At 36.1% G+C, this 26924-nt stretch overlaps 1 protein-coding gene across 3 annotated transcripts in view; it reads left to right on the plus strand.

Annotated features, from left to right (window-relative positions):
* SKAP2 (src kinase associated phosphoprotein 2) overlaps positions 1 to 26924 on the plus strand; it is a 116468-nt gene that overhangs the window by 2384 nt on the left and 87160 nt on the right. For 2 of the 3 annotated variants that reach the window (XM_079302352.1, XM_079302351.1), the window contains exons 2-4: positions 7834 to 7939; positions 9791 to 9816; positions 19976 to 20080. In XM_079302352.1, coding sequence (XP_079158478.1) covers positions 7834 to 7939; positions 9791 to 9816; positions 19976 to 20080 — 237 coding nt within the window. The remainder of the gene's footprint in view (positions 1 to 7833; positions 7940 to 9790; positions 9817 to 19975; positions 20081 to 26924) is intronic. The other variant, XM_079302353.1, reaches the window with a different exon arrangement.

Here is a 26924-nt window from a genome sequence, read left to right on the forward strand (position 1 = left end):
TGGAATTCAAATTCACCTGCCTCCATCCTGTGCTGGTTTCTCTAGATAATAATATTAGTTGGATGTCTATGTTTAGTGGCCATTACAAGTGCCAGGCACTTCTTCATATCAGGTGCAGTTGAGAGCATGCCACTAATGGGTAGCGACAAGCACTGCATTTTAGTCATGGTGTTCATAAGCCTTTTGGCCTGTGATTTTCAACTTCTGCAACAAGTGAAGGAGCGATCATATGGATTTCCTTATCCCTGCTTGCCCTTGATTGATGGTTGGAGTATGTCCACCCACCATGCTGAACAAGTAGGGGTCCTACTGGAAAACATACTAAGTGCTCCTGTAGTTAAACATGGCGATAATGGGAATAAACACACCAGGGGATGAATTAAAGTTGCACGGGAAATTTTCCGACTTGTGAGTGCTTTACTTTGAACCCAAGCAATATTATATCTTGAACACAAAAACAAATTCTCTCACACATGCTGGCAAGGTCATTATAGTTGCATATCAGTGGCGCTGAAATGTTCCAGGCAGAAGCACAGCTTGAGCTCAGGGCTAACTGCATTAGTAGGAAACAGGAGGAAGCTGTTTCTGTAAAGTTGAAGGGGAAAGGTCAGTGTGGCAATAGACTTGTTGCAGAGGATTATTGGGATTGCACAATCCCATCCTCTCTTCTCTGACTTGTTCAAGTGGTAGGAGGGAAACACTGGAGACAGAAACAGGGTCCTCTGGTCATGAGTTGAACTCTTGGTAGGATGAGAAAGTAAGTTTGTTGCTCTCTTATCTCCTTCTTTACACCTTGGAGGTGTGTGGTAGTGTATGTCTTCATTCCCTCCCATGTCCCTGCACTTAGAGGTGATGCTTGAGACAGTGGAATTTAGTGAAGGAAGCCCAGCCCTGCTCTGCCTTTTCTTCTTTTGAAAAGACATTCTCTGTTGTGTTTGTGATATTTTTGTGGCTGTTTGGCAAAGTGTAATTTGTCCCCTCTATTGTTACATAGATTGTTGGAGGCCTGCTCACATCTATTTTTCCTTACTAAGTTTTGGCTTGTTCATAGCTAAGAAGGAGTTTGAAGGCTGCTTCCTCCCCAAAGACATATTATTTCTTCTGTAATGTAAACCAGACTGGTTGCTTCAGTCATCTTGACTGTAAAAAAAATTCTTGAGATTTTTTCAGTAATGAAGATTTAGTTGGAGGTAAGGCTTCTTTATTTTTCCACAGCTTTTGATGGTGTCATGATCATTAGATACATGCATCATTTATATTTCCTTCCCTGTTCATAACACCTCTGACTGTAGTATGGATGCTATTGCTTTGTCTTTTGTTCAATTTCCTCTCACACTTGGTAGTGTTTGTTGCTTGAATCTTCTGTATTCATGTTTTAAAGGTTACAAATACTTTTGCTGTGGAAATAGTGTAGCATTTTCTTTAGTTTATATGGAACCTTATATCCCATTCTAATACCGTTTTCCTTGTTCTATTAAGCAAAACCCCAAACCTGAATAGAAACCAATGCTCTTGCCCTAAAGATAATTTCTACCCAGATATGTTTAGGTTTGTTTAAATGCTTAGTTATATTGTCCAAATCACTTTTTTTTTTCTGTGTGAATCCTCCTATTTTTTTACTTCAAATTAGTACTGTTTACCTGCTTGTTTAGTTGCATCTTGGAGATGTCTTGTAGTTTTCTTGCCTTGTCCTTTTCTGCAAGCTGTTGGATCCAGTGCATGAGGTGCTTACCTTTTATTTTTGGACTACACTGGTTATATTTACCCAAATCCCCAAAAACAAACTGTCCATTTTCATTTTCCATGTCAGCTGTTCCTGGACTTGCTCCTTACATGACTGTCATAGAAAAAGCCTTCTGGGTACAGTGTGGCTCTTCTTTATTGACTGGTTCAAATCTAAAAGCACACTGTTGTTTCAAACTTTACTCTTTTAAAAAAGTATTCTTTCCATGTTTCTAAGGCTTTAACAAATGCCAGTTCTTGCTGAAGAATCCATCTGTACAAGATAAACCAGGGTGATTATTGTAGACATCTTTTAAGTAGACATATATTTACAGCTTTGGTAGTGTGTATGTGTTTCAGTAGTAAGGGAATAAGATTAGGAACAGTGAGGTGAAAAAAATGCACAGAGGGATTCCTGGTAAGAAATAACCTCCAGTGATTTGAAACATAGTTCAATTGTCTCTGCCATAAATTTGGGAATAAGTGTCATATATGGGTGATAAAAATGGCATAGGCTATTTTTTATATACTCATTATTCACTTAGTTTGTCTTTTTCAATTAACATGGAGTCTATCTTTCTCATCTGACTGGGTTTACGTTTCTTTCATAATCATATGTCAACAAACCACAATAGACACAGCATAATGTGGCATACAGTGTAAATCTTTAGGTTAATCCTTAACATTTTTTATTATAGTTCATTTGGAATCACTTTGTAACTTGATCATGATTTGTACTGGTGTGGTTTTTTTTCATTATATGCTTAATATGTTACAGCTTCATCTTTCTCACCTCTTTAATGGAGAGAGAGGATGCTCAACTACTCATCCAATGAGAATAGAGATAGATATATAACTATATATATATATAGTTATTGATTAAAATTTTTATTTTTTAATCTTTTAAAAGACATGCCTTATCAATTTACTTAACTTGAGGAGTCTTAGCAGTTTGTGTATACTTCTGCTTTTAAAATCACTAATAAAACTGTTGAGCGTCAACATTTCTCATGATACTTACTTTGTATGTGTCAACACAGCAACATGAAATTGCTTCTGGGGATTTAAGGTACAGCAGTTTTTAAAGCCAGTCCTTTCCAGGACTTTGCACTAAAAGTAATGCTCACTTTCTTGTTAGGCTGGATAAATGTGGTATTTTTAGACATCTTGCAGTTCAGTCACTTTTATTTTACATTGTGTGTTCTGTTTCTGATTAAGTATATATGTTTAAAAGGCAATTTAGCAAACTCTAGAGAGAGACTTTAAAACATAGTTGTGAAGTCAGGGTGAGAGCAAAAGCAAAATCCTGAAATATTCCTTTATTTAAGAGAACAGGCAGTGACAGATATTGCTTGGTAGTTTGACTTCATGCTTGCTCCCTCTTAATGAACTGCATGAAAACTTGGAAATCAAATTAATTAATTGCTTTCTGATGCCAAGCTGAAAGATACATGGCAGTCTGTTTAATATTGGTCACCTTTGGATGGCATATGTGTTATAAATGTGCCTAGCTTGCAGCTATCTCCCAAAGTTCTCTGGCCTGCCATCCCAAATTCTCTGGCTGGCAGCCGGCTGCTGGCTCTCATCCTTGAGGTGGAGGAGAGAAAAGGCTGCAGGAATTGCTCTGCTGAGCTGCTGTTGCCTTCTTGATCAGTACGACTGCCAGGTTATCCCCTGTGAGTGTCCCTGTCACAGGTGGATGTGTGTCCAGCCTCCAAACCAGCCTGCCCATGGCCCTGACATGTGCATTGCACTTTCTCATTCTTGTCATTTCAACAGTGTCAACTCATCACCTGATGTGCCCATGATGGAGTGACTAGCTTCTAGATAATGTGATTGGGTAGCATTTTGGGTATCTGCTGGAGGAGGGGGGAAAGAAAGACCCAGCATAGTCTTTGAGTGCCTCTGTGGGAATCTGCTTGGCCCACCATGACGAAAAAATGAGGTAGTTCCATCCTAAGTATATTTGTTTATTAAGTGTGACTTACATTTACAATATTAAATCCTGTAAACAACAAATGTCCTATGATTTGTAATGTTGTGTTTAACACAACACTTGCTTTGGGCTAGAAATTTACAATGTTCTTAAAAAATTCCATATGTGTGGTTTCAGCCTTCATTAAAGAAAATAGCTCCAAAGACTTCAAAATAATTAAAATCTTGCAGTATTGTCTGTTTATAATCATTGAAGTAAAGAGAACCATAAACTGCTTTAACAATGAAATGCAAAACAAATCTTAGCTTTTCTTTTTAAAAAAAAAAACTGTTAATGAAAATGAAATTAAAATGGCTTTGAGCTTTTGACTTTTATATGAACTAGCACATAAGTTTTGAGCTGTATGAGCTGGTTGAAGTGGACAGAGCTGTGAAGTAGACTGAGGTGTGACTCCTTTTTGGTCACTTTGTAACCTGTATTGGCAGAAGAGTTTGAGGAATCAATTGGATCTTTCAGTTTTGGAGCTTTTGTTCATTCCTGCAGGCAAATAATTTCTCTGGAGTATGGTGCAAACAAATTTAACATGGTGAGCTTTAAGAGACAGAGCAACAAGTATGAGTATTTAAGCTATTAAGCAGTCTAACACACAAGCTTAAGAAAAGAGGTGTTAAGGAGGTTCCCACTGTGTATTTTTCTTTGTTTTGATTTTATTTGTTTTAGTGATTTTAAATTTTTTTTTCTATTTTTTTTGTTTTCAGTGGGAACAGCTAAATGTCTTCAATGTGTGATACTAAATAGCTGCTCAGTTCATTAGGAAAAATTTGTGGGAATATGTAATTTATTTATTTTTTGCTTTGGGCTAACCGATTAGTTAAAGTGCTTTTAGACCAGAAATCTGTTCAAAGAGGTTTCCTTTTGGAATTTATCTTTTATTCATTTTAAAATGTTTTGATGGATTGGCTTCTGCTGAAGAATGGAACAGCTCTACACTGAAGTGCTTGTGAGTAGTAGTTTTATTTTCTGAGTAGCATTAAACTTATACAGGAGAGACCAAGTAGTGTATCATCCTGGAGAGAGGAGAGCAAGTAAGTGACTAGAATAGTGGTGAGAAATGGGTAAATTTTGCTACTTCTCTTTGAAGTTTGCTGTATGAAACTTGGATCTGCCATAGTGAAGTCCCAAGTTTTGTTCTAATTCCTACGTTAATCACTTTGTGAAAGGTCAGAGAAATTACAGGAACATTTCCTTATGTTAAGGCAGTCCATATTCCTCCACAATATGAAAGTACAGGAAGTGATGATCATAACTTAGATGACTGGCTTCTTGTCCAGAGAAGCTTAGGATGTTACCCATCTTGTGCATCTGGTACATCCTGCATGGATTTACAACAGTAGATTGGAACAAGATACAAAACATACTGTGTAATTGTGAGTAGATAAGAAAATTCTATGATACAGTAAAATGTAATTTTCAAGTAAACTGCTTCTCTAGCATCATGTTTATGTCATCTCTGTCTTCATATTTTGGGGTTGTGATGAATCAAGCCATATGGTATCTCTGGATATGTGGAAGTAATGGTGTTCCATGATGGAAACAGTGCACCCCTGACTGTGGGTGCACCTAAGCTCAGAGAACTTGTTTCACATAGGCATGTGAGAGGGAATCCATCTCAGGGATGTCTTCTGTAACTGCTGCTATTTAGAAATGACAGACCTGTATATGCTTGCTCTCTTTCTGCCTCTCTCCTCCAACTCTCCTTATACTGAGAGTAAACGGAGCATCTACTTCTGCCCTTGGCAGCCCTTCTTCCATGGCTGAAAATTCTCTATTTCTACTTTTGAAGTCCAGGGTTTTCTGGAAAACAACAAAATCTGTCAGCAATATAGTTAGTCCTCAAATGTATCCACAGTGTATTTTAAGCCAGAAGTGGTAATTCTTTTTTTATAATAATCAGCTTGGTTTCTCTTCCCCACATACTCCTTTATTGTGTTATTTCAATGTTTATGTTTGAATAAAGCTTTGACAGTCAGAATCTGAGATGGCAGAATTCTCACCTGGGTAGAGCTTTTCCAAGAAGTAAAGAATCCCACTGAGTTTAAATGAAGACTTCTGAATTCAAGTTTTGTGATTAATTACTGTTCAAAGGTTACTTTGCAAGTATTCCTCCTGATTTATAAACATGACTAATTCCTCTGAAGTTTTGCATATTGGTGCCTAGGTAGAACTTCGAAGCTGTTATCTAATTTTTAAAATAAATGCATAAAAGTGTGGAAAAATAAATATATAAAAGTATGGGAAAATAAATATTTAACCCTCTCCAAATGAAAGCTTGTTTTGTACTCGAAAATCCTGTTAGGTTTCATTGAGAGAAAAACTGTTCATTTGTTTTGATCTGTTTTGAGATTTTCTCTGAATAGTAAAAGTATCTGGTTTTTTTTTGACCTTAGTTTTGTAGTTGGTCAATGTCATCGGGTTCTGTGGGTTCTCATCTGCCAGCTTGATTGGCAATTCCAGTTATTGGAATTTATGAAGTTGTGTACTTTTTCCATGGGTTTGGAAAAAATCCTTGTAGACATTCTTGGTGTACAGCATAGAGGCTGTTGGGGGTATGTCTGGAGGATTCATTAATACATGTTAAGTGCCTTTCCTTCTGTCCTTTTAAAGAAGGAATGCCACAGAACTGAGTGAAGGTCTCCCCCATTCAAGATTGCTTTGGAAAATGTAATGGGGAAGATTCTCTGTCTTATGGAGAGAGGAGGATTAATACCATTCTTCAGAACTCTACAATACTGTAAAAAAAGAGTATTTTTGCCACACTTGGTGAGGACAATAAGCTAAACATCTAAATAATAAACTAGTGAATTGTTTGTAAAGAAGAACATTTTTATAGTAGCTGTGCTAGTGTTCTTAAAAGTTCTTGCAGTCTGCAATACAAAGGGTGATATATTTTTGTTTTATAAAGAAAAAAGCAGGCAATTATGTTTTTAATTTAGGAAATCTGCAGTAAATATGTAAACTTTTGCACATAGCCAGTTGTGTAGTTAATTGGCTCTTATTTATGTTTCTGTATTAAAATGGAATGTCTCATCTGGAAAAGTTAGAGGTTTAAAATCGTACTATCCATATGCATTTGTATCTGTGCAGAGGGAGCCAAGGTGTCTGTGTGTGTGTCTGTGAGGTGGGCAGGCACTGTAAGAACATTTTCTGTTACCTGCAAATGCTTGAGCAATTGTTACCCATACAGGTGAGACATTCATGTTAACAAACAGGATTTTTTGGTTGTATTTCTCCTTTTCTGTTTTTGGGGTAATTGTATGTTGGTTAGTAACTATAAGAAACTTTTAGTGTTGTTTTTTAGCATTGTTTTGTTAATCAGGAAAACATACTCCTGCGAGAGTTACACTCCCACAGTTTCAATACACTGTATTTTTTATTCTATGGAATGCATATTTCCTATATTAAAAGAATGGTGGTAACTTTTACGGAGTGCTGTGTTTCTACATGACTATGTAAAAGTATCATCTGAATAAAAATTAACTTACAGTGCAAGCTAGAGCCTTAGTTTGTGATTTTACAAGTTCAAGTGTGCTTAATTTAAAGTACGCTGTTGAGCTTGATTCCTTTGAAATGGTTATTGTGTCTACCTAATTGTTTTCAGGATTGCTTTGGATATGAGTCTTTAGTCAATCAGTGATTTCAGAGGCATTGTGGGAACACTTGAAAATACTGTAACCAGTAAGTGAGTTATATTAGTATCTGTGTAAGTGTTACTGCTGAAATTATAAATAACACAACCATCTTTGGAGCCTGAACTTCTGAAATAACATGGCAGTAATATATGCATAAAGGCTATTTCCATGTTTTAGCTTTGTCTTTTACTTTAGGTGATGGAAAGTAATTGTTATAGGACTGCAATTTATTAGGACTTACGTAGCATAATTAAGTGAGCAAGAATCAAATGTCACCATAGGATTTGCTGTGCTAAGCATAAGTAGATGGAGAACAAATGTATCCCATTTAGAATCTAAAATGTCTGTTAAGTATGCTGTGAGTAGGGCTGAAAATAATTTTCTTAGTTTTTTTTCACAGTCGTATCAGGACAAACTCATCACAGCAGTATTATGTCTTTTTCTTTTATTTTTTTTGAGGTGTATTTATCTTTCTTTTTTATTTAGATATTGAAACATTTGTTTCCCAAACACTAAAAGGAGAAAATCTATCCAAGAAAGCAAAAGAAGGAAGGGAAGTTCTTCTTAAGAAGATGAAGGATATTAAAGCAAGGTAAGTGAACTTCATAGCTTTAATATGTCATAAAGTCACTTATTGATAACAAAGTTTTTTTGCGATCTTTTAATAGACATTAACCTTATTAACAATTAAAAAATATGTCTAAGTCATAAGTTTGTTGAATCAAACTGCTCTGACAGACAGCAGAGGGGTGTGGGTGTTTTTGTTTTAATATCAGGGATGATTTGAGATTAATTTCAGTCAGCAATTCAGCTAAAGAGATTGAGCAACGCTTGCATTTGCACTGCAGAATTTTCTTTGACAGATGTCTTCACTTATAACTCTTATCAATTAGGATATAGCCTAGTATTTGCTGTTCTTTTCACATTGTTGTTTTCCTCCTGTGTGATATCTCCTAAGCATTCCATTGATGCTATGCTTCTGCCCCTGTGGCAACTTGTTTATACTTTCAAGGACAGCACAATCATCTGGTGAGTGTGCTAACTGGAGGGAGACATGAGATGTGTCCTAAAATCTTGTATTTGAAGTTTTATGTTCCTTTCATTCAGGCTGTAAATGCTTAGGTAGCTAGCTCTCCCTCATATTCTCTTTAAGAAAGTAGAATTTATTTATTTATTTATTTATTCTTTCCTGTGTTTCCATTCTGGGTTACTGAGTTAACTGTGACTGTACATACAGTGATAGTGACTTTTTTCTTGACTGAGTGATGCTTTTTTGGATGATGAAATATCAAAGGGAGGGAGCCTGCATTTATGAGCATATTGGCACTGAATCTTTTGCTATTCATTTATGTGACCCCATGGTTTCACATCTTATTTTAATTTCTAATGCCTTCCTCATTTCCTGTAATATTATTCACTGTTAACAGTGTTTTGCTTTTCATGCAGGCTACAAAATACATGCACATTGTAGTCTTCTTTGATTTTAACATCCCACATGTTGGGCTGTGTCTATTACTGCCACTTGCTACACTGGATTTCTGAGAGCTGGCCTTTTATCTCTGTTTGCATTTCTCAGTCTCTTATCTCTAGGCCATTCCTTTCCCTTCTGCTCGTTTCTTGCCAGCATCTCCTTACTGACTAACCCTTGCTACTGCTTATTGTTCATAAAGATGGTCTTGGCAGCTGCATTTTATTCACCAGTTAGTTCATAGCCCATGAATGCTTCTTGAATGCCATTCTACATAACTCTGTCATGATAATTTGTCTGTATCATCAGGCTGCATTCTGTGATTATTTTACTTTCTGAAATACCAAGATTTAGCTCTGAAGAAACAGTACATAAAATATGTTTTCCCTGTGGAATGATAAATTTTTTTTGGTTTTCTAGGCATTAGATAACTTGAGATCTCCTTATTTTAAAAGGAATTCTTATTTAGAATGCTTTAACTTTTATCTTTCTGGTTAATTATTAATACATTTTCATTTGGATTTCTGTAAAATTATTGTAGCTATACCCACTATTTTTGTGTTTTTTCTTTTGTTTCCTATTGAACTACCAGTTTATTTCAAAATATATTTAATGATTTTACTTGTGCAACAAAAGTATTGAAATTTGTTAATATTTACTAAAAGATGCTTTTGTGTATTTTTATGCTTTAAGATATCTGAGCAGATGTATATTCCTAGAAAAGGCTGCTCAGTCTGGATTTGGTTTTGTTCAAGTCTTCCTTGCAGTGACTGGGGATTCTATCAGCTGCAAAGGCAAAAGAAAAACTGAGTGAACAAGCCAAAGTTAAACTTGAGAATTTTCAAGGAAAACTTGCAGCTCTGAGTTTCGACCACAAAACGCGTTGAAAACCGGTTGTTGTTCTGTGCCACGTCCTCGTGCCGTGGTTTTGCAGGTGCGCGTTGCTTCATGATGTTTCTTCTTCTTTTTCCGCAGTTATCCTCGGGAATTCCCGGAGAAAGGTGAGTGCGGTGCCCCTTCCCTGCCCCGCCGCTCCCGCCGCTCCCGCCGCGCTGCCGAGGGCCCGGGCGCCCCCTGCTGCGGCCGCGGGGAACTGCAGCCCGGCCCGCGCCCCGCCGGCGGGGCCGCTGCGGGCGGCGCGGAGCGCTCGCTGCTGGAAAGGTCGGTCTGGAAATGCAGCTCCGGATTTAATCCATATTGGAGCTCGTTGTGGAGCTTGTTTATTGTAAATTTAGTAGGAATGGAGCTTTATTAGCGAGAGCGCAGCCTTGCGGAAGACCATGTGATTTCCTTTTTTTTTTTTTTTCTTCCAGAGGAAGTGTATGCAAAGTAGCCTGCTTAGGAGATAACATTTTAGAAGGATTACTTATTTCAGCCTTTTTTTCTTAACATTTCAAAAGTCTTCAATTCCATAGTGATGTTTCTTTAACCTTTTAATAGGATCATCTCGTGGCAGTATGATATTGGTTTTCGATCCACGCTGAATGAATGTTTTCACAGTGCAGCGGGAGCTCAGACCTTTAGCTGGAGAGGAGATGATTTAGTGTGCAAGTAATGAAAACTGAAGTGTGGGTTATCTATTGTCTTCTAGTGGAGTTTAAACAAAGCTGCAGAGTTCAGTTTAGAGAAGACTGAGGGGTTTGTTGCTACAGTGTTCTGTTCTGTAACTAAACCTGGAAGGGCTCTTATTTCCATGATGCTAATTCTTGAGGTCATGACCTATAGCCTGTGGATGCTGGTATGAGGGTCACAGTGCGAGGTCAAAAAAGCCTGTGCAGAGCTTCACTTTGTGCAGTGCTTGAAGTACTGTCTGTTTCTGGACAGGGAGGTTCAAATGTGTAGGCTGCAGCCTGCCTCCTGAGAAAGTGAAAATATGTAAGTCATATTAGGCAAGTAATGTTGTAACAAGGCACAACAAGTTCATACATTTCTTATGCCTGTTTAAATCAAGTTTTGCAGCCATAACAGTTCAGCTGAAAGGGACAGTGCAACTTGAAGCTTCCCAAAGATTGCCAAGATTCTGTAAACTCCAGCTGATTGTTTAAAAATTGTATTACAATAATTTGCTATTCTTTTATATTGCACCTCAGCTCTGCTACAGAAGATAAAATGTAGTTTTTCTCCTCTTCTCACAGTCCAACAGAACTGAGTGTGGGAAAATAAAATGTTATTTTATTAAGAAAATTGCTAGCATGAAATTAGGCAGGGTGGTTGTTTCATTGCAAACCTATCTTTGGGAGAGCATGTTTTTGAAGATTTAATAACTTCCTGAGGCTCTGACTCTGTAATAAGCATGAGAGTTGCCTACAAAAAGCAGAGTTTGCATTTACTGTTTTGTGTAATTTGAAGGTCAAGAAAATTCTAGTCTATTTACTTTCTTCATTGGTAATTTGATTTAGTATTTCTTTTCCAGTTCAACAAATTATTAACAAAAATGAGATTTCATTATCTCTAGCAAAATGGATGATTTGATTTGTATAGTCTGTAATTGTTACTGCATAACTTACTGTGATTTCTGTGAAAATTATATTCAGTCTTACTCTTTTTATTAGAGTACATTTGATTCTTAAGAATGATATATTGCCTTTTAGAAAATTATCATGATGTATCTCTGGTTCAGGTCATAGAACTATGTATAAATACTGAGGCTTGTGAACACTGACACCTTAGTTTTCAGTATTTTTCAATAAAATTAAACTTATACCATTGTTTTCTGCAAACAGCAAGACATTTCTCTAAATTAATGTGCATTTGCTGCATGCAGGAATATAAAAAAATTATGAGAAATAGGAACCTGTACTTGCTTGAAAGTTATTTAAGGGAATGTGATTCAGTGGTATGAGTTTTGGTGTAATGTCCAGAGTTCAAGAAGTGTGTGCTAAACTTTATTTGGTTCTGTCATTCTTACTTTAGGATTGTACAAATTAGGTGTGACTTTTGTAGGTGTAGAACAAAGGAGTCACATGGAGATAAGCAGTCAGATTCTTGGCCAGCTGCTAGTGTAACAAAGCACTGGCAGCAGCTGAGGGAGGTCAACTCTTGTGCCCATTTTCATACCTCTGTGCACACCTAGACATTTGAAAAATGGAAAATTTGGAAAGTATTGAAAACTCAGAAGGCAGTAATGGTCAGTTCCACCTCCTCCAGAGAAAGAGGAAATAACTCAACATATAAGGTAAAAAAGGATAATGTCTTTTAGGAAGAAAGGAGTGATAGGAGCAGAAATTTGGAAACTGCACTGAAACAAGCTAGGAAGAATAGAAACTACTATGTGCATTTAAACTCCTTATTTACTGTTCTTGGTTTTGTGGTAGCAGTCCCTCCATTTTTTAAATGTAAATACAATAATCTGTTCTAGCTGAAAGGAAAGGTGAAGAATGGTATATAGTGTCATGGTATGTTATGGTATAGTAGTTATAGTACTTCAGCTGTTTTCAAGAATCTTGTGAATTGTGACCTGTCATCCTTTCAGAGGCATCCAGAAGTATTTTTGGAGACTGAAAGAAGTGGACTAACATTTTCAAAATTCATGTATTTCCTGTAGGACATAATGATACTTGACTCTGCTCTCTCAAACAGCAGCTTGTGAGTTGTTCCACAAGGATGTGTTGTGGACATACTTTCCACTCCATTCTGTTTCATCACTGAATGTTTCTGAAGTCCCTCTGACTTTACACATCATGCCTAGCTGGTTTGACTAAGTTATTTATAAACTCTTGTTTTATGGGCTTTGGCCAATAGCATACAGAATCCTGCCTATCCATAAGGATAAAGCAAGGAGGATTGAAAGAATAATAATAAAAAAAATAATGAAGAGCATGTGTGCAAGTAGAACCAGGCTCTTATAATCACCCATGTGCATCTCTCTCAGAAAGTGCATATATATTTCTTTGCAGCCAGATTGATGAATTTGAGGGCTTTCTTGAATCCTCCTAGAAAGAAGCCTTCTAATGTTGTCTGTCAGGTCAGATGCTGACAAAAGCATCTTTTGTGCCTATATAGACTGAAAAAATGAAGCTTTTTAGAAGTGGGTACATGTGTAAGTGAAAGACACAAAATTAATTGTATGGGAAAATACTTAATTCTCATGTGTGATGTGTTACCTGATGTAATGCTCTTACAGTTGTGTTGTTAATTTATGGATAAAGAAAGTCCATGTTGTTCTTATGACCAAAAATGTACAATTACATTTATACCCAACCCACTGATCTTTCATCAAATTTTATTTTTTAAGGTTGTTAGACATTTATTGTATCTATTTTATTCTTGAATTGAAGAATGCTGTAGAAATGTTTTTTTTCTTGGACACTGCTGTGCTTTTTTCCTTTAATATGAAATATTTGACTGTTTATATAAGCAGTTAAAGCAAAACTAAAAAGCTGTAGTCACACTCAGCAACCTGTTCTAAATCTTAGAATTGGGAAGAAACTTGAAAACAAAGTTAATTTGCATACAAATTGGATTCATTTTTTATAAGGCTAATATTCCACTAAGGGTATAAAAGTCTGAACTTTGTCAGAGATTCTGACTTAATACAGTTTTTGGCATTTCTCTATTTTGAGATTAATTGAATCAATACTGCAACTGCCAAAATGTTTAGTTAAAAGAACCTTGTTTTCAGTTTATGCTAAATATAGCACTAAAGTTGGCAAAAGCACCCTAAGCACTAGAAACTGTATTTGTGTTTGAAGTTCACTTGCCATCTGTTCTATGCATTCATTTTAGTAAAATATATATTTTTAATCACTTTTCACAAAATATTTTGGCTCAATGTTGAAAGTGAGACACCAAAAGTACTAGCTAGAATCAAGTCATACCATGGGAATTTGCAGAACCAGTTCCCCCTAAAGCACTCGTTGCACCTCATTTCTGATCTGCAGCACTAAATTATGCAGAAAAAGTATGACAAGACATTTTCTAACTAATATTTTTCACTCTGATAAAAACTGGTGATGGTCCACTTTTGTTTTTATTTCCCTGTAACATAATAGAGGGTAAATCTGTGTGTCTAGAGCATTGGTGTTATTCTGTCTGTAATTACTGGGAGCACCTGAAGGAAACCTTTAGATGACTCAGATGCTTCTGGCTCTTGGCAGAGCAGAGTGTGTCTGGAGCCTGTGACCTCTGCTCTGCATCCTGGAGATAGTCAAGCTGTTAGAGTAGCACTCTATGCAAAGGATTTGTGTTTTGTAGTTTTTTTCTCTTCTGTTTTTGTACAGAGGTCTTATTTCATTTTTATTTTTCTTCCCCATCTGTACACTCTTTTTCAGGAAATGGCAGCAAATAGAAATCTCTTTGGACTTGAGAAAGGGTGTCAGTATCTTGTGGTCACCAGAGCCACATGCACACACGAGTTCTATATTTTGAACTTTTCACTCAAGATAATAAATAAATCATTAATATTTAACCATAAATGGGAAAGATATGGCTTAATTGTAACCCAGTTCTTTGAGGATCATCATGATGTATTTCTGGAGAGACTATCAAATGAATTAAAAGTGTGCCAAGTACCACTCTATCCCAAAACTCTGGGAGGTTTCACTTAAGCAAGTCACTGTGTGGTTCCTTTCAGCTACACACAGCTGTTATCTATGAAGTCTCCACGCCAAATGCAATTTCCAGTAACACAAGATACATCCACCAGTGCAGCACAAAATGGTTTTGTCCTGATATGCATCATAAGCAAGCAAAATTTGCAGTTGCTTTTCTTGCTTGAAGCATACTTGCTTGCAAACTTAATGTTGGTCCAGTATAGTTTTAAGAAGTAGCTGCTAAAGAGTTTCTACTTGACCTTTAAAAAACAAGCCATTAAAAATCATCATGTTAATAGGGGACCCTAGAAGGCCCTTCAGGAATGAGTGTGTTGCAGCAGACTGCATGGCAAAGCATGCATTGAAAAATTGATTGTCAGAAGAATCCAGTCATGCTGGGTGACTGGTGGATTGGGTCAGTAGCATCTTAAAAATACAGGATGCCCCTATCAAGGGGGTTAAAGTACATCCCTGCCAGCTTGAAAGCAGCTATTTCAACTTTTTCTTATGAAAAACTGTGTAGTGAGAACCTTGCTTGGTCTGCTTGATGGCTTCATCCAGTCCTTTGTTCATACTGCAGCAGAGATTGGACAGGAGGAACTGATTTCAACCTGCTGTGACTTGGGACCTTCTGAAATGGCAAGAAGCAGGGTGGTTTGACCTACGTGTCTTTATATTTTCCTGAGTTGTTTTATTTCTCTTATACTTGAGCAGTTTTAATGCATCATTCTGTCTAGACATTTTTAGAAATAAATTGAAAGTGTTTACTGAGGATGTGAGCTAGCAAGCCTCTTTCAGAGGCATTGGCTGAAACATCTTGCTAGCTCTTTTTTAGAGTAAGTTTTGGAAGCAGTATCTTTAATGCTTAGGAATTCATTAGTATAATTTCAGTGTTGCAGAAGAAAATGAATTCTTGGGGGAATAAAGTCTGGATTTTTTTAAAGCTGGATTCTTCAAATGTGATATGATCCTATTTATTAGATTGAGCTTATACTGACTAAATTTGTTTGAAGTATTCAGAACAAGGGGTTGGAACTGAAGTACAGCATTTTGTTACAATGAAGAGAGTTTGGTTTATGCCCCGTTCCTAATGTGGCAAACTTACCCTTTGGTATGCATTATTTCCTGAATCAATAAATAAGCTGTAATGGAAAAGGTAGCATTTAATAAGGAATGACATTGTATGGGGTTTTCTTTTTTTACAGACATCATAAAATATTGATTCTGCTATCAAACATGTAGGAGATCAGTTTAAGTTGCAGAAACTGGAGAATAGGGTCAGTTCATGTACAAGTTTTTGTTATTGTGACTGTTAAATATCTACCTTTAATTAATCTATTTTTTCCCCAGCTTCCAGATAAATCATGTTATTCTGGGGAAACAAGAAACTATATTAATGAGCATCAACTCCATAATTATACTTGTGGCTGCATAACAGGGACACATTCATGTCATTTCTTTAGGCAATAACTTTTGTAAAGAAGTATTTTTAAACTGGTCATTAATTTTATGACCACAGAAATGAGATGCAAAATTTATGCTGTTGTCATTGGCATGGGTTCAAGGCACTACTGACATTACGTGTGATTGTAATGGAATGGCTGCCAACTAATGAGTCTATAGACATTTTGTTTGAGCAGGCTTTGCTTTTAGATGTTTGATTAGGCAGCAATGCTTTCAATTATGCCTGCAAATTGTATTGAATACATTTACCTGATGCCCATTGTTGCTTTGTAGTTCGGTTTTCTATTACATAAGTGCAAGTTGAATGCTTTTCTTTAATTTATTGGTGCTTTTTGCATGTATTTTTAGATACTTGGCACCTGAAGAGAATAGTGTTTGTGCTGCTCAACACTGACTCCTCTGACTGTTCAAGGAGTAACACATTAAAATGCAATTCTGACTGCTCTTACTCCATAGGTGGAGTATAAACTTCAATGCAACACATTGATGGAGGAGCATGGAAAGTGGAGAAAGTGCAGAGATTGCTCTGAGTGGGAATGTAGCAAGCCTCTTTGTGAGCTGTCAGGAGCAATATCTTTATATATTAACAGCATACAGACCTTAGGTATCTTTTAACCCTGACAGAACTAGGAGGCAAAACCCCCAAAGTTGGTACCAGAAAGTAGTCCTTCTTTTATGCCAGTACATAAACACATTGTGAAATGTTGCCTATTAAAACTCCAGAGCACAATGAGTCAGCTTTCTTATTGAAATGTCTGCAGTTCTTCTGTACAAATTAGATTATTTAAGAATTGTATTTTTCAGTGTATAATATATATAGATGAGAACTATTATTTATTTGCTATTATTTTTCTTTACTCTAAAATAAAAAATTGAGTATTTTTTTGTTTAATCTAGTCCTGCATAAATGCAGGTTGCTTGTACCTCCATCCAGAGACTGCTACCTATTCTCCACATTTTTAATGTAAAGTGTGGATACCTAAATGTAGTATTGTGACATGGGATTTATATATTGGTTCTGAGTGTCTTTCTCAGTGAGGGCTTTTTTTTTTTTTCATGGAAGTCTCCAGGCCTTCTTTAGAATTTAACATCTAGAGAATGCTTTGACTGATGTGAAGCACTAAGTGTGTAATTTCTTCATAATACTCTCAACACTTTTCTTTTTTATGGTTGTTTTGTTTTAAGAGCATTTTGAATTTGGATATTGTAGACATAAAACAGAAACTTGTTTTATTATGAATCTATATTCAGTGTTGTCGTGTTTTTTTGTTGTTTCAAATACAGTATATAACTGTCATGATTTTCATGCCAGATGGCAACTAAAGCCCATATAGTCCCTCACTCCTTTGTGCCTGCTGGGATAGAGGAGATAATCAGAAGGGTAAAAGTGAGTAAACTCATGGGTTGATATGAAGTTGGTATAATAGATAAAGCAAAAGCTGTACATGCAAGAAAAGCATAACAAGGAATTCTTTCATCACTTGCCCTGGGTAGGCAGGTGTTCAGCCATTTTTGGTAGAGCAGGACTTCATCACAAGTAACAGTGACTTAGAAAGACAATCATCAACCTAAATGTCTCCTATTTCCTTCTTTTTCCCCCAGCTTTATATGCTGAGCATGGCACTATATGGTGTGGAGTATCTTGTGGATCAGTTGGGGTCAGCTGTCTGGGCTGTGTCCCCTCACAACTTCTCATGCACCCCAGCCCACTCACTGGTGTGGTGGTGTGAGAAGAGAAGGTCTTGACTCTGTAAGCACTGCTCAGCAGTTACTAAAACATGCCTGTTTTATCAACACTGTTTTTAGCACAAATCCAAAACACAGCCTGATACCAGCTACTGTGGAAAAAATTAACTCTATCCAAGCCAAACCAGTACAATCTGGGATAGGTATATGGTATGCCCTAAATATATATGTATTAAGAAGTCCCTTGTTTCTAGGTCATCTGGCTTTTATATAAGTAAAATAAGTAAATAAGTAAAGCAAATATTTACTGAATTTGAAATCCTAAGTGTAATTGGAAAATAAGTATGGTGACTTAGTGGAAGAGCAAGGTAACAGTGAGCTATGCAAACTTCCATAAGAGATTTGTGTTGCTGGGTAGGAGAGAATCCTCTGGAGATGTTCTTTCTACATGTGTACCCACCTACTTGTTATCTACAAGTCTTACTCTTTCAAATATGCTAAGGTTTGCCATTCAGCCCATGAATTATGTGCTGGAATGGGGAGTTTATGGAATTGTTTTCTTCTAGAAGTACAGCCTAATATTTTAAAATTATGCTGGCACTTTCATGAAGGTTAAATGATAACATGTCCATGCATAGCTGATAAGAGGACACTTTTGACTGACAACTTACATATACACATATATTCTATGTGTCCTGGTACTAGAAAAAATTTAGGGCAGGAAAAGAGTAGAACAATTTTGCCATTGTATAGGTTGTGAATATCATGTTTGCTCTTTTTATATGGAGTGTGCCATCTAATGAAGATATATATAGGCAAAGAGAAAAAGGCAACTGGTCTATGGAATCTAAGTGTGAAAGATGATCATGCTGGTTATAAATAAGGCATAATATTTTCTGTTCAAGTACTATTTGCTCTATGTTTTTCTGTTTGGAGGAAGAAGTGAATTCTAGAGAGAAATAATTTGCTTTTGATTGGTTTGACAGGTGTGATGAAGTGCAAATATTTTGATCAGATTAACACGATGACTGGCGTGCTACTGGGAGAGGACTATGTCAAAAATAGGTTGGAGCTGGGTTCAGATTCAGAGCAGTTGTTAAATGGCATGGAAGCTTGGGAGGAAGCTTCCCAAGAAAAGATACTAAATTAATGAAGGCAAAGCCTAGCTAATGTTTGAATGTAGAAGAACTCCAGCAAAGTAAATATCAGGCTTTGTTGTTTTAACTGCATGGAGAACTTGCTGTTCTTTACAACCAACTATGGTGCTTTCTGGACATAGTCTCTGAATTTTCTATATATTTCCAATATTAAATGGGAGGGGGTAAAAATCAGCCGTGGTTAGACAGTGCTACTGATAAATAGAATTTCTGTGTGTGTTAAGAATGTTTTCACTATGCATAGGTTTATTTTGGATTCTTAGAAATTAGTTTTCCGATCTAGTATTTCAAAAGGGAACACATAAATAGGGAAGGATATTTAGATGTCTCTGGAAAGTTTTTTGTGTTTGTGTACATACTAAAAGGCATTGCTTGAACAATTTAGAGTTACATGATTTTCAAGAAATTTGAGGGCCATTTAATCTATTGCAGCATCAACTTTATAAATCCGGTCTGATGATTTTTGTCATATTTAGTTTTTTAGTTTTTTCTCCTTCACCAAGATTTTTTTTTTTTTTTATTTAGGAGCAATGTAGTTTTTTATTTTCCCCCTCTTCTTTGCCTAGATGTGTTAAACATATCTGAGAAAATATAATGAGTTTCAGGAAGGAGAAGTTAAATTTTGCCTAATTAGGTGAATGCCTTAAATGATACTGATCTCACTATATCTTTCCCAGACCTTTGTGCTTACACATGACACTGATCAGAGTGCATCAGATTAACTGATAATGTAGATTTTGTATCTATTGTAGTGGGACTCTCAGTTGGGCAAGAAATATTGATAGAATGCTGCATTAAGCCACAGGTTCATCCCAGGTGTGCCACATGGCAGTTCCATTTCTGGTTTCATGGGAGGAATACACACACAGTTTTGCAAGGCAGTGCCTAATTACAGCGAAGGAAAGTAAAAGTGGTCACTGCTGCCAACAGTAGTTTGGCTTTTCCTGGGAGGGAAGTAGCTGCAGCTCCATCCTGCACTAGGACAGGCAGAATTTTAGAGCCTGGTGTTCTCCTTTTTCTCTTTCCCCCCACCTCTTTGCTGTGGTGTTTCTTTCCCCCCTCGTGAGAAGCTGCCAGCTGTGCAGTGCTGGGAGCAGGTTCATTATATGACAGTGTTTAGGGAAACAGCTCCAGCAGCATTCACACATTAGGTCAGAAGGTAGCCCTAGAACGGCATTGCTCACAGCTGCCGGTGTCCGTGAGAAATAGGATTTTTTCAGTTCCAGATAGGAATTGATATCCTCCTTACTATCAGAAATAGTTTTATTCTGTGTGTTTGTGTGACAGGCTATTTAACTAGCAATGTGTATTGACTTTTACAGAGCTGGAAGATGAGGAAGAGTCTGAGAACTCTCTTTCTTCACCTCCTGATAGCGTCTCAATAGCATCTGACCGATATGATAAAGAGGACGAAGCATCTTCTGATGGTATGTGACACTGTTTACCTTAGAAAGCACTAGATTTGCCAGTTTGCTATGAACTGATGTAATCAGGTCCTCGTGATGCGAATGTTAGTGTTGGAAAACAGATAAACAGATAAGCAGCACAGCTGGACACTTTTCTTACCTTTACAAGAACCTTTAAAGGAACTGAAGAGCTCTCTCTAGTGGTCCTGGAGCATAGTGAAGCTCTCTCAAATCTACACGGTGTTTCTCAACCCACGTTTTTTGATAACAAAGCATCTTCTGTAGATACATATGCTTTTAAAGATAGATCAGTGGCTAAACCAGTATGAATATTCGTAGTAACAAATTGTTCGTTAATTCAACATTATCAGATTCTTGCTTAATTTTATTGTGCTACTTAATGGCTTACTGTATTATTTATCTAATAAATAATGAAACAGTTTATGTGATTGATATTTTTCTGCAAACTCCATGCAGAACAGGTTCATAAAATATTAAATTAATTATTCCTACAGTGTTTCCTTTCATTAAGACAGTCTTTTGTACAATGTTTTTGTTATATAAATTTTAAGTTTGGGTTTGCATTTAGAAAACGTCTACACTTCATAGCTGTTTTCCATGTTGTTTTATTTTGTATTCATTAAGTTTAATGCTTAATGCAACTGTTCTGAAGACATGAACAATTAAATATTTCAACAGTTAACAAGCTTGCTTTAGCACAGTGTCCATATTTTTGAGATTAGTTTATTGTATACATAATATAAACACCTTCTATGGATAATGTATGGCAGTAAATTAAGTGCATGTACAAATAAATTAACGATGTATATTAATTTGTGGCACTGGAAGTTAGATAGACTTACTAGTGAATGATGTTTTCTGACATGATACGATGATCAAACTGTGCAGCTCCATCTCGAAATACAATTGCTGAATGAAAATATGCTTCCTGCAATGTAGCACTCCACATTTTATATTATCCAGATTATTCCCTTTGGAAACATAAATTGCTTTTATGAGGTATAAAATTATGTCTATTGCAGAACAGGGATAAGTCAAGTACATGCATAAGTGATAAACCTTCTAACCACTGATTCAGAATAATGCATTTTTTTTAATGTCCAGAACTCTGTAAAATGTATAACAATAATAATCACACTTTTTTTTTTTTTTTTTTTAATATTGAGCTTATTGCATGTTGGCAGTGTGACCTTCTACTAAAAAAAGTAAAACCAGGCCTTTTTGCTCTCTGGTTGAAATGTAATTATCAGTCAAATTGAGTATGGCTTTTAGAAAGCGCAAGCTAATTTTCAAAACTACAGATGAATGCAACTTTCTATATATTTATTTTTGCTTACAAACATAATCTTATCGTTATTTCTAATTATAACTTAATAACATGGTACTGATTGCATAAAGGGTATGTGACAAAATTATATGACTATTTAATAGAAGATATGATTATAGAATTGTTTCAAAACAGTTAATCAAGAGAAAAGTGGTAATGTTCATAACCTAAATAATGAATGGCTGGAGAATGCTGATGCAAGAGTATGTGAAATGCTGTATGAGTTTGTACAGAGGGGTGATTAATTTTTAGCCTGTTTTGGAAGTTATGAGAGTAGGTATAATAGCTGCTCAGCAATATCTTGACTAATTCATACCAGCTAAGGTAGAAATATAAAGGGTGTGGTTCTTTTATATTTGAGGTGATTTTACCTTGCTGATCTTTCTGTATTTTATGCTAAATCCACTTTAATTTCCTAGTGGGAAATGAGCACAAAAAGAAATTTGAGAGAAGGTGGTAAATTCTGATCTGTAAATACTTAATTTATTGGAGTAAACAGTGTTCCTCTTTTTCTCTTTGAATGTCTAATGTATCATTCTAAGACCATTTTGATTTTAACATATATAATCCATCATTCCAGTCTAGCCACCTAGCCTGTGTATGAAAATGTATGTTGGGAAAATCTTATAAGAGGTGGACTGATCCCCAGAGGTGCCATTTGTTTCAGTTCTAATAGGCATAAATGAGTTTGTTGAAGCTTAATACTATATTTTAGTTTTTTATCAGTCTGTTAATGGTCAATATTTAAATCCTCCTGAAGAAACTGGGTCTGTAAGGTGGATGTTTGATCCTGTATAATTACCAGTTCAGTTCAGCAGGGCTCTGTACAAATCTAAAACTTGATTTGTATGGAATCAAGGCTCTCAGCGTTAACAGAGGGTCCTATCTGTCGGTAACCAAACTGAGGTGGTTTTTATTTGAGTCCATTTCTATTTTTATGTAAAACCTTCTACATATATTTTCTGCTAAAAAGCCCCAAAACATTTCTCCTTATAACTTGGGTTGAGCTGCAAGGTTTGTGTGACTTGCCAAAGTGTCGCAATTTGACTTTGCGGCATTACTGTCAAAACATAATTTGTGAAGGCACACGCTTGGAAACAGATAAAGAATTAGTGTATTATGTGTACGTTACAGTCATTGTAAAATCCTGGAGTTTTTGTGTGACCTTTGTCTAATGGTGTATTAATTACAAGAGAGATAATCCATTTAACAATAAGTATGGGATAACTAAATTAGCACAGGTCACCTAAAGGCCTTTTGTCAAATCTGATTGTTATGTTGTCCTTTTGACTTTTACCTTATGGTAGGCACTAACAAAGTATCTAAACTTTGATGGATTATAAACTCTAAACATGATATGTATTTTTCATAATGCTAATGTAATTTTCTAGGTACTGAAAAGGTCAAACCCCCACGTCTCTGTATGCATTCTAAGTCTGTCTTTCCTTTTAATATTTCTTTTTCTCTGTTCCTCTGGTTCAAAAGTTCACTCAGTTCCCAAATGGCCACCTAATTTTCCAGTTATTCCCTCAAGCCATATGTGTTTTGGTTTCTTTATGGTTTATTAGGTACTGTAGGAAAGTAGCATAAGTTATATCATCTAATGAAATTCAAGCACACTTCAGTGATGCTTTGACTTGATTGCTGGCAGCAATTAAATCACAATGAAAGAGAATGATGCATGGGCTTACATGTCCAGACACCCTACAGAAATTGGAAGAGGGATAAAGCACAGCAAAACCCCCAAATAAAATAACAAACTGAAAAACAAGACGGACCAAACAAAACAGCACAGCCAGGCACTCTGGTCTTAACTTGATTTTTTTTTTTTCCATTGGCTAACTGCCTGATTGATAGCAAAATCATAACTTGCTGTATGCTAACAGGCAGAGTTCACTTGTAGGTTATTGTGAGCTGATAAAGGGTTAGATGGAGTTTTGATTTTCGCATTGGTCCTTGGTGCACCAGATTAATGGAATTTCAATGAGAGACTGGAGTAGTCACAGCTTTGTCAGAAAAACAGATGGAGATTCTATAGCCATGTCTGCTCATTAATACCAGTTGCCTGAAAGGTGTACTACTTCTCTATACAAAAGACTCAACATAATTGATTTTTGAGCGAGGTATTTTTTCACTTATTGATGACTAGGTTTCTTGCAACTTAAATGACAGGTTTTTGTATAGTACATTGTATAACAATGTTATGTCTTGTAATTTTTTATTCCCCTTCTATCTGCGTATTGAAGAATATATGTAGTGGGAAATAGATATGTCTTGATTAGTTAAAATCCAAAGCATACCAAAATACTTTAAAATTGAAATACCAAGATTTTCTTTCAAGTTGGAAACAAACTTACTTTTGGCTAAGAAGTAGATGGGGAAAAAAGTTGCTATTTTTAATTTAATTTTCAGGTTTTTTAGGTATTAAATACAGGTTCAATGGCAGACTTAAACTTTCCTGTTTAATAACACTGTAATCTTCTTATATAATATATAGGGATTTTTCTCTTTTTTTGGTTTATGGTATGGTAGCTTGATTTTATAGTTAGAAATGTCACTGGTATTAAAGGACCAAACTCTCTGACTGTAAGTGGACCTCTGAAGAGGACATGTCACTTTGGCTCTGCAGGGAGTATGTAATTGGATAATTACTGTATCTAAAAGATCACAGTGAATGGCGTGATGAAATAATTTAGATCATCACTATTTCTATGGAAGGTCTAGAAATGTTGCCTAGAGAAGGTAAGGATGAAAGAAGTACTCAAAATGTGTCTGGGGACTTTTATGCTCTTCAGATTTGGTTATATCTTATGAATAAAATATGCTATTTAGTAGAAAACTTTTTAACAATCTAAGAATCTCTTATTAAATTTCCCCATAGTTGAAGTGGAGGAAGATAGGAGCAAGCAAAACTGAGCACAAATGAAAGGGTCGTGTTTTAACTGTTTGTCATCAAAGTGCAGTCTTGAAAATGAGCAAAATTTATTGCTCCTGCAGCATGATTTTCTTGCAATAATTTTTGGATGAAGCAACAAGCTTCAGAGCTTTTTTTTCATTAGTTACTTTGGAAAAGTTCTATACAAGTCTTTGCAGGCTGGAGTCAACTATTTCACATGATCTATAGTATTGACTTAATGTGAGGATCACATTTTGCAGTTTGATTGATCAAGTGAGAATGAAAAATTGTGTGACTGAATTTTGCATGCTGTTTCTTTTCACGTGTTAAGTCTCAAATGCAAATACTGATTAAGCTTTTTTTTGCCCCTTATTTTTCCTATTTGTTTGGCCTGGTTGTTTGAATACTGTCACTAAAGAAGGTGGGTAGAGTTCAGTGCAAGTTTTTATCTTTGTGTATGCACACAAGTGTTTTCCCACTTTCTGCAACTACATTCCTACTGAGTTTAAGGCACTATATGAAGGCAAAAATTGTTCCTCACTGAGTCAGTTAAGCACTGCTAGCAGCTAAGGTATCAAAGGTTGGAGAATAGAAAATGCAACTAGGAATTTCTATCCTTTCTCATTTTTACTTGGACAGCTGATCTTCGGCAAGAATATGTGGCTTCTACTTTATGCTCTTACCAGGCACTGGCAGGAGGGAAGTAGCCCATCATATGGAAAATGGGTAAAGAGTGGACTTAGGCATGCTATATTTTGAGGGGATGGTAGTTCTTGTCAGAATTTTGAAGGGAATTATGATTCTTCATTTCTGGTTGAGAAGGTAATATGATGATCAGAAATGTTGCTTTCAAAATAATAAAAACTTTTAATTAGCAGCACAGTCTTAGGCAGGAAGATTGAAGTCTAAAATTCCTGATGTGGTGCTGATGTTGTCACAGGAAGGATAAATCACTGCAACTTTGGGCTGAGTCACTTATGGACAGTTTAGCTGTCACCCGGAGTACAATCTTTTACAAGATGATGGAACACAGTGAAAAGTAAAACATACTGAAGAGGAACTTAAAATGTGAAGCTGTTTTTTTGAAAAGTTCAGTTTTTTAAGGATATTGGTACATGTGGGATCAACCATATGAGTGTAAATTCCCAGATGCAAATCTGTTTAACACATGAGAAGAGGGTGGTAACTTTGAAATTTTCAAAAGCTGTAGAGAAGATCAACTGCTTGTTGAATGGGAAAAGCCTTAAGAGTGAAATCAATGTGTCACTCATCATCTGCCTGAGATGTTTTCTAGTGGGCACCTGTCTCATCTTTCCTAAAAATCTCTACTGGTGCAATTGCACTGTCCCTCAGACGGCTTGTTCCAACTGCACTCTGCTTGTTAGGAGAGAATACATATCCTAAACTCTGTCAATCTGTTGATATTTGACTCTCTATTGTCCATACAAGTCATGGCATTAGTATGTATTTTTCCTTCTGTAATGAATATTTTTGAATACTGAATAGAATATTTATAACTTTCCACATGTAGCTGCTTTTGACGTCTTATGAAAAAAACAAAAAACTGAACTGCTTGGTTGGTTGCTAGTTTGTTTGTAGGATCCATACCAGCAGCAATGACTTAGATGGAGAATCAAGAAGTTAAAAAAAAAAAAGTGTGTGAAATATGCAAAACGAATCTAATTAAATTTGATGTAAACCGTTTGTACAGAACGTAAGGGAATAATTTCTGTTAGGAAGCAGAAGTTTTAAGTGAATTTTTGGCCCAATAAAGTCAACAATAAAGTTAAAAATTGGATAGTGTAGGTTAACGGTGTGTACAAATTGATGATACGAAAATGTTTGAACTTCTAATTATCATGATGAAAAACTTCCCATCAAACAATAAACCCCTGTGTTCTTTTAACATTTACCTTTCTCCCATGGGAGAAATGACATGGTTTGTTGCTCATTTTATTTCATCTATGTTGCTTCAGTGACTGAACAGTAACAAAACAACCATGTATACTCCACCACTACATAGGACAATATCAACAATAAAAACTAAATAATGACCTACTGAACCTATTTCTTTTTCATATTAGATAATAATTTTATTCCAGATGTGTAACAATACTGTGGTTAAAAAAAAAGCCCAGAAATTTAAGTGAATAGATTTTTCTATTTATGTTACATTGCTTGTTGGCCTAATGTTCTTCTAGTTTGGTTCTTACACATCACAAATAGATGACATAAAAAGGAAGAGGAGAGGTTTTCCTTCTGCCTCTTGGATATACAATAAGCTTTTCAAGTTGGCTTTGGAGGCAGTTAATTATAATTTTAGGACCTTCTGGGTGCTTCATCTCGACTGAGTGGATTTCTACCTTCTGATTTCCCTGCAATTCCTCTTTCTTTCTGCCAATCTGTAGTGGCAAGGCAGCTTCCATTCTGCTCCTTGCTCCTTTCCTCCTAGAACCAGAAAGATGCATCAGTCATAGATGATAGCATGGCTTCACACTACTCCAGTGGCACCTTGAGGAGTGTTCCAGAGAAGAGCAAATCCAACAGATTGTGATGATGTTGCTTGGGATTTGAGGCAAGAGGCATCTTTTCCTTCCTGAGATCTACCATGTACAACAGAA

Source organism: Erithacus rubecula, assembly GCF_903797595.1.
Source record: "Erithacus rubecula genome assembly, chromosome: 3".
Taxonomy (NCBI): Eukaryota; Metazoa; Chordata; class Aves; order Passeriformes; family Muscicapidae; genus Erithacus; species Erithacus rubecula.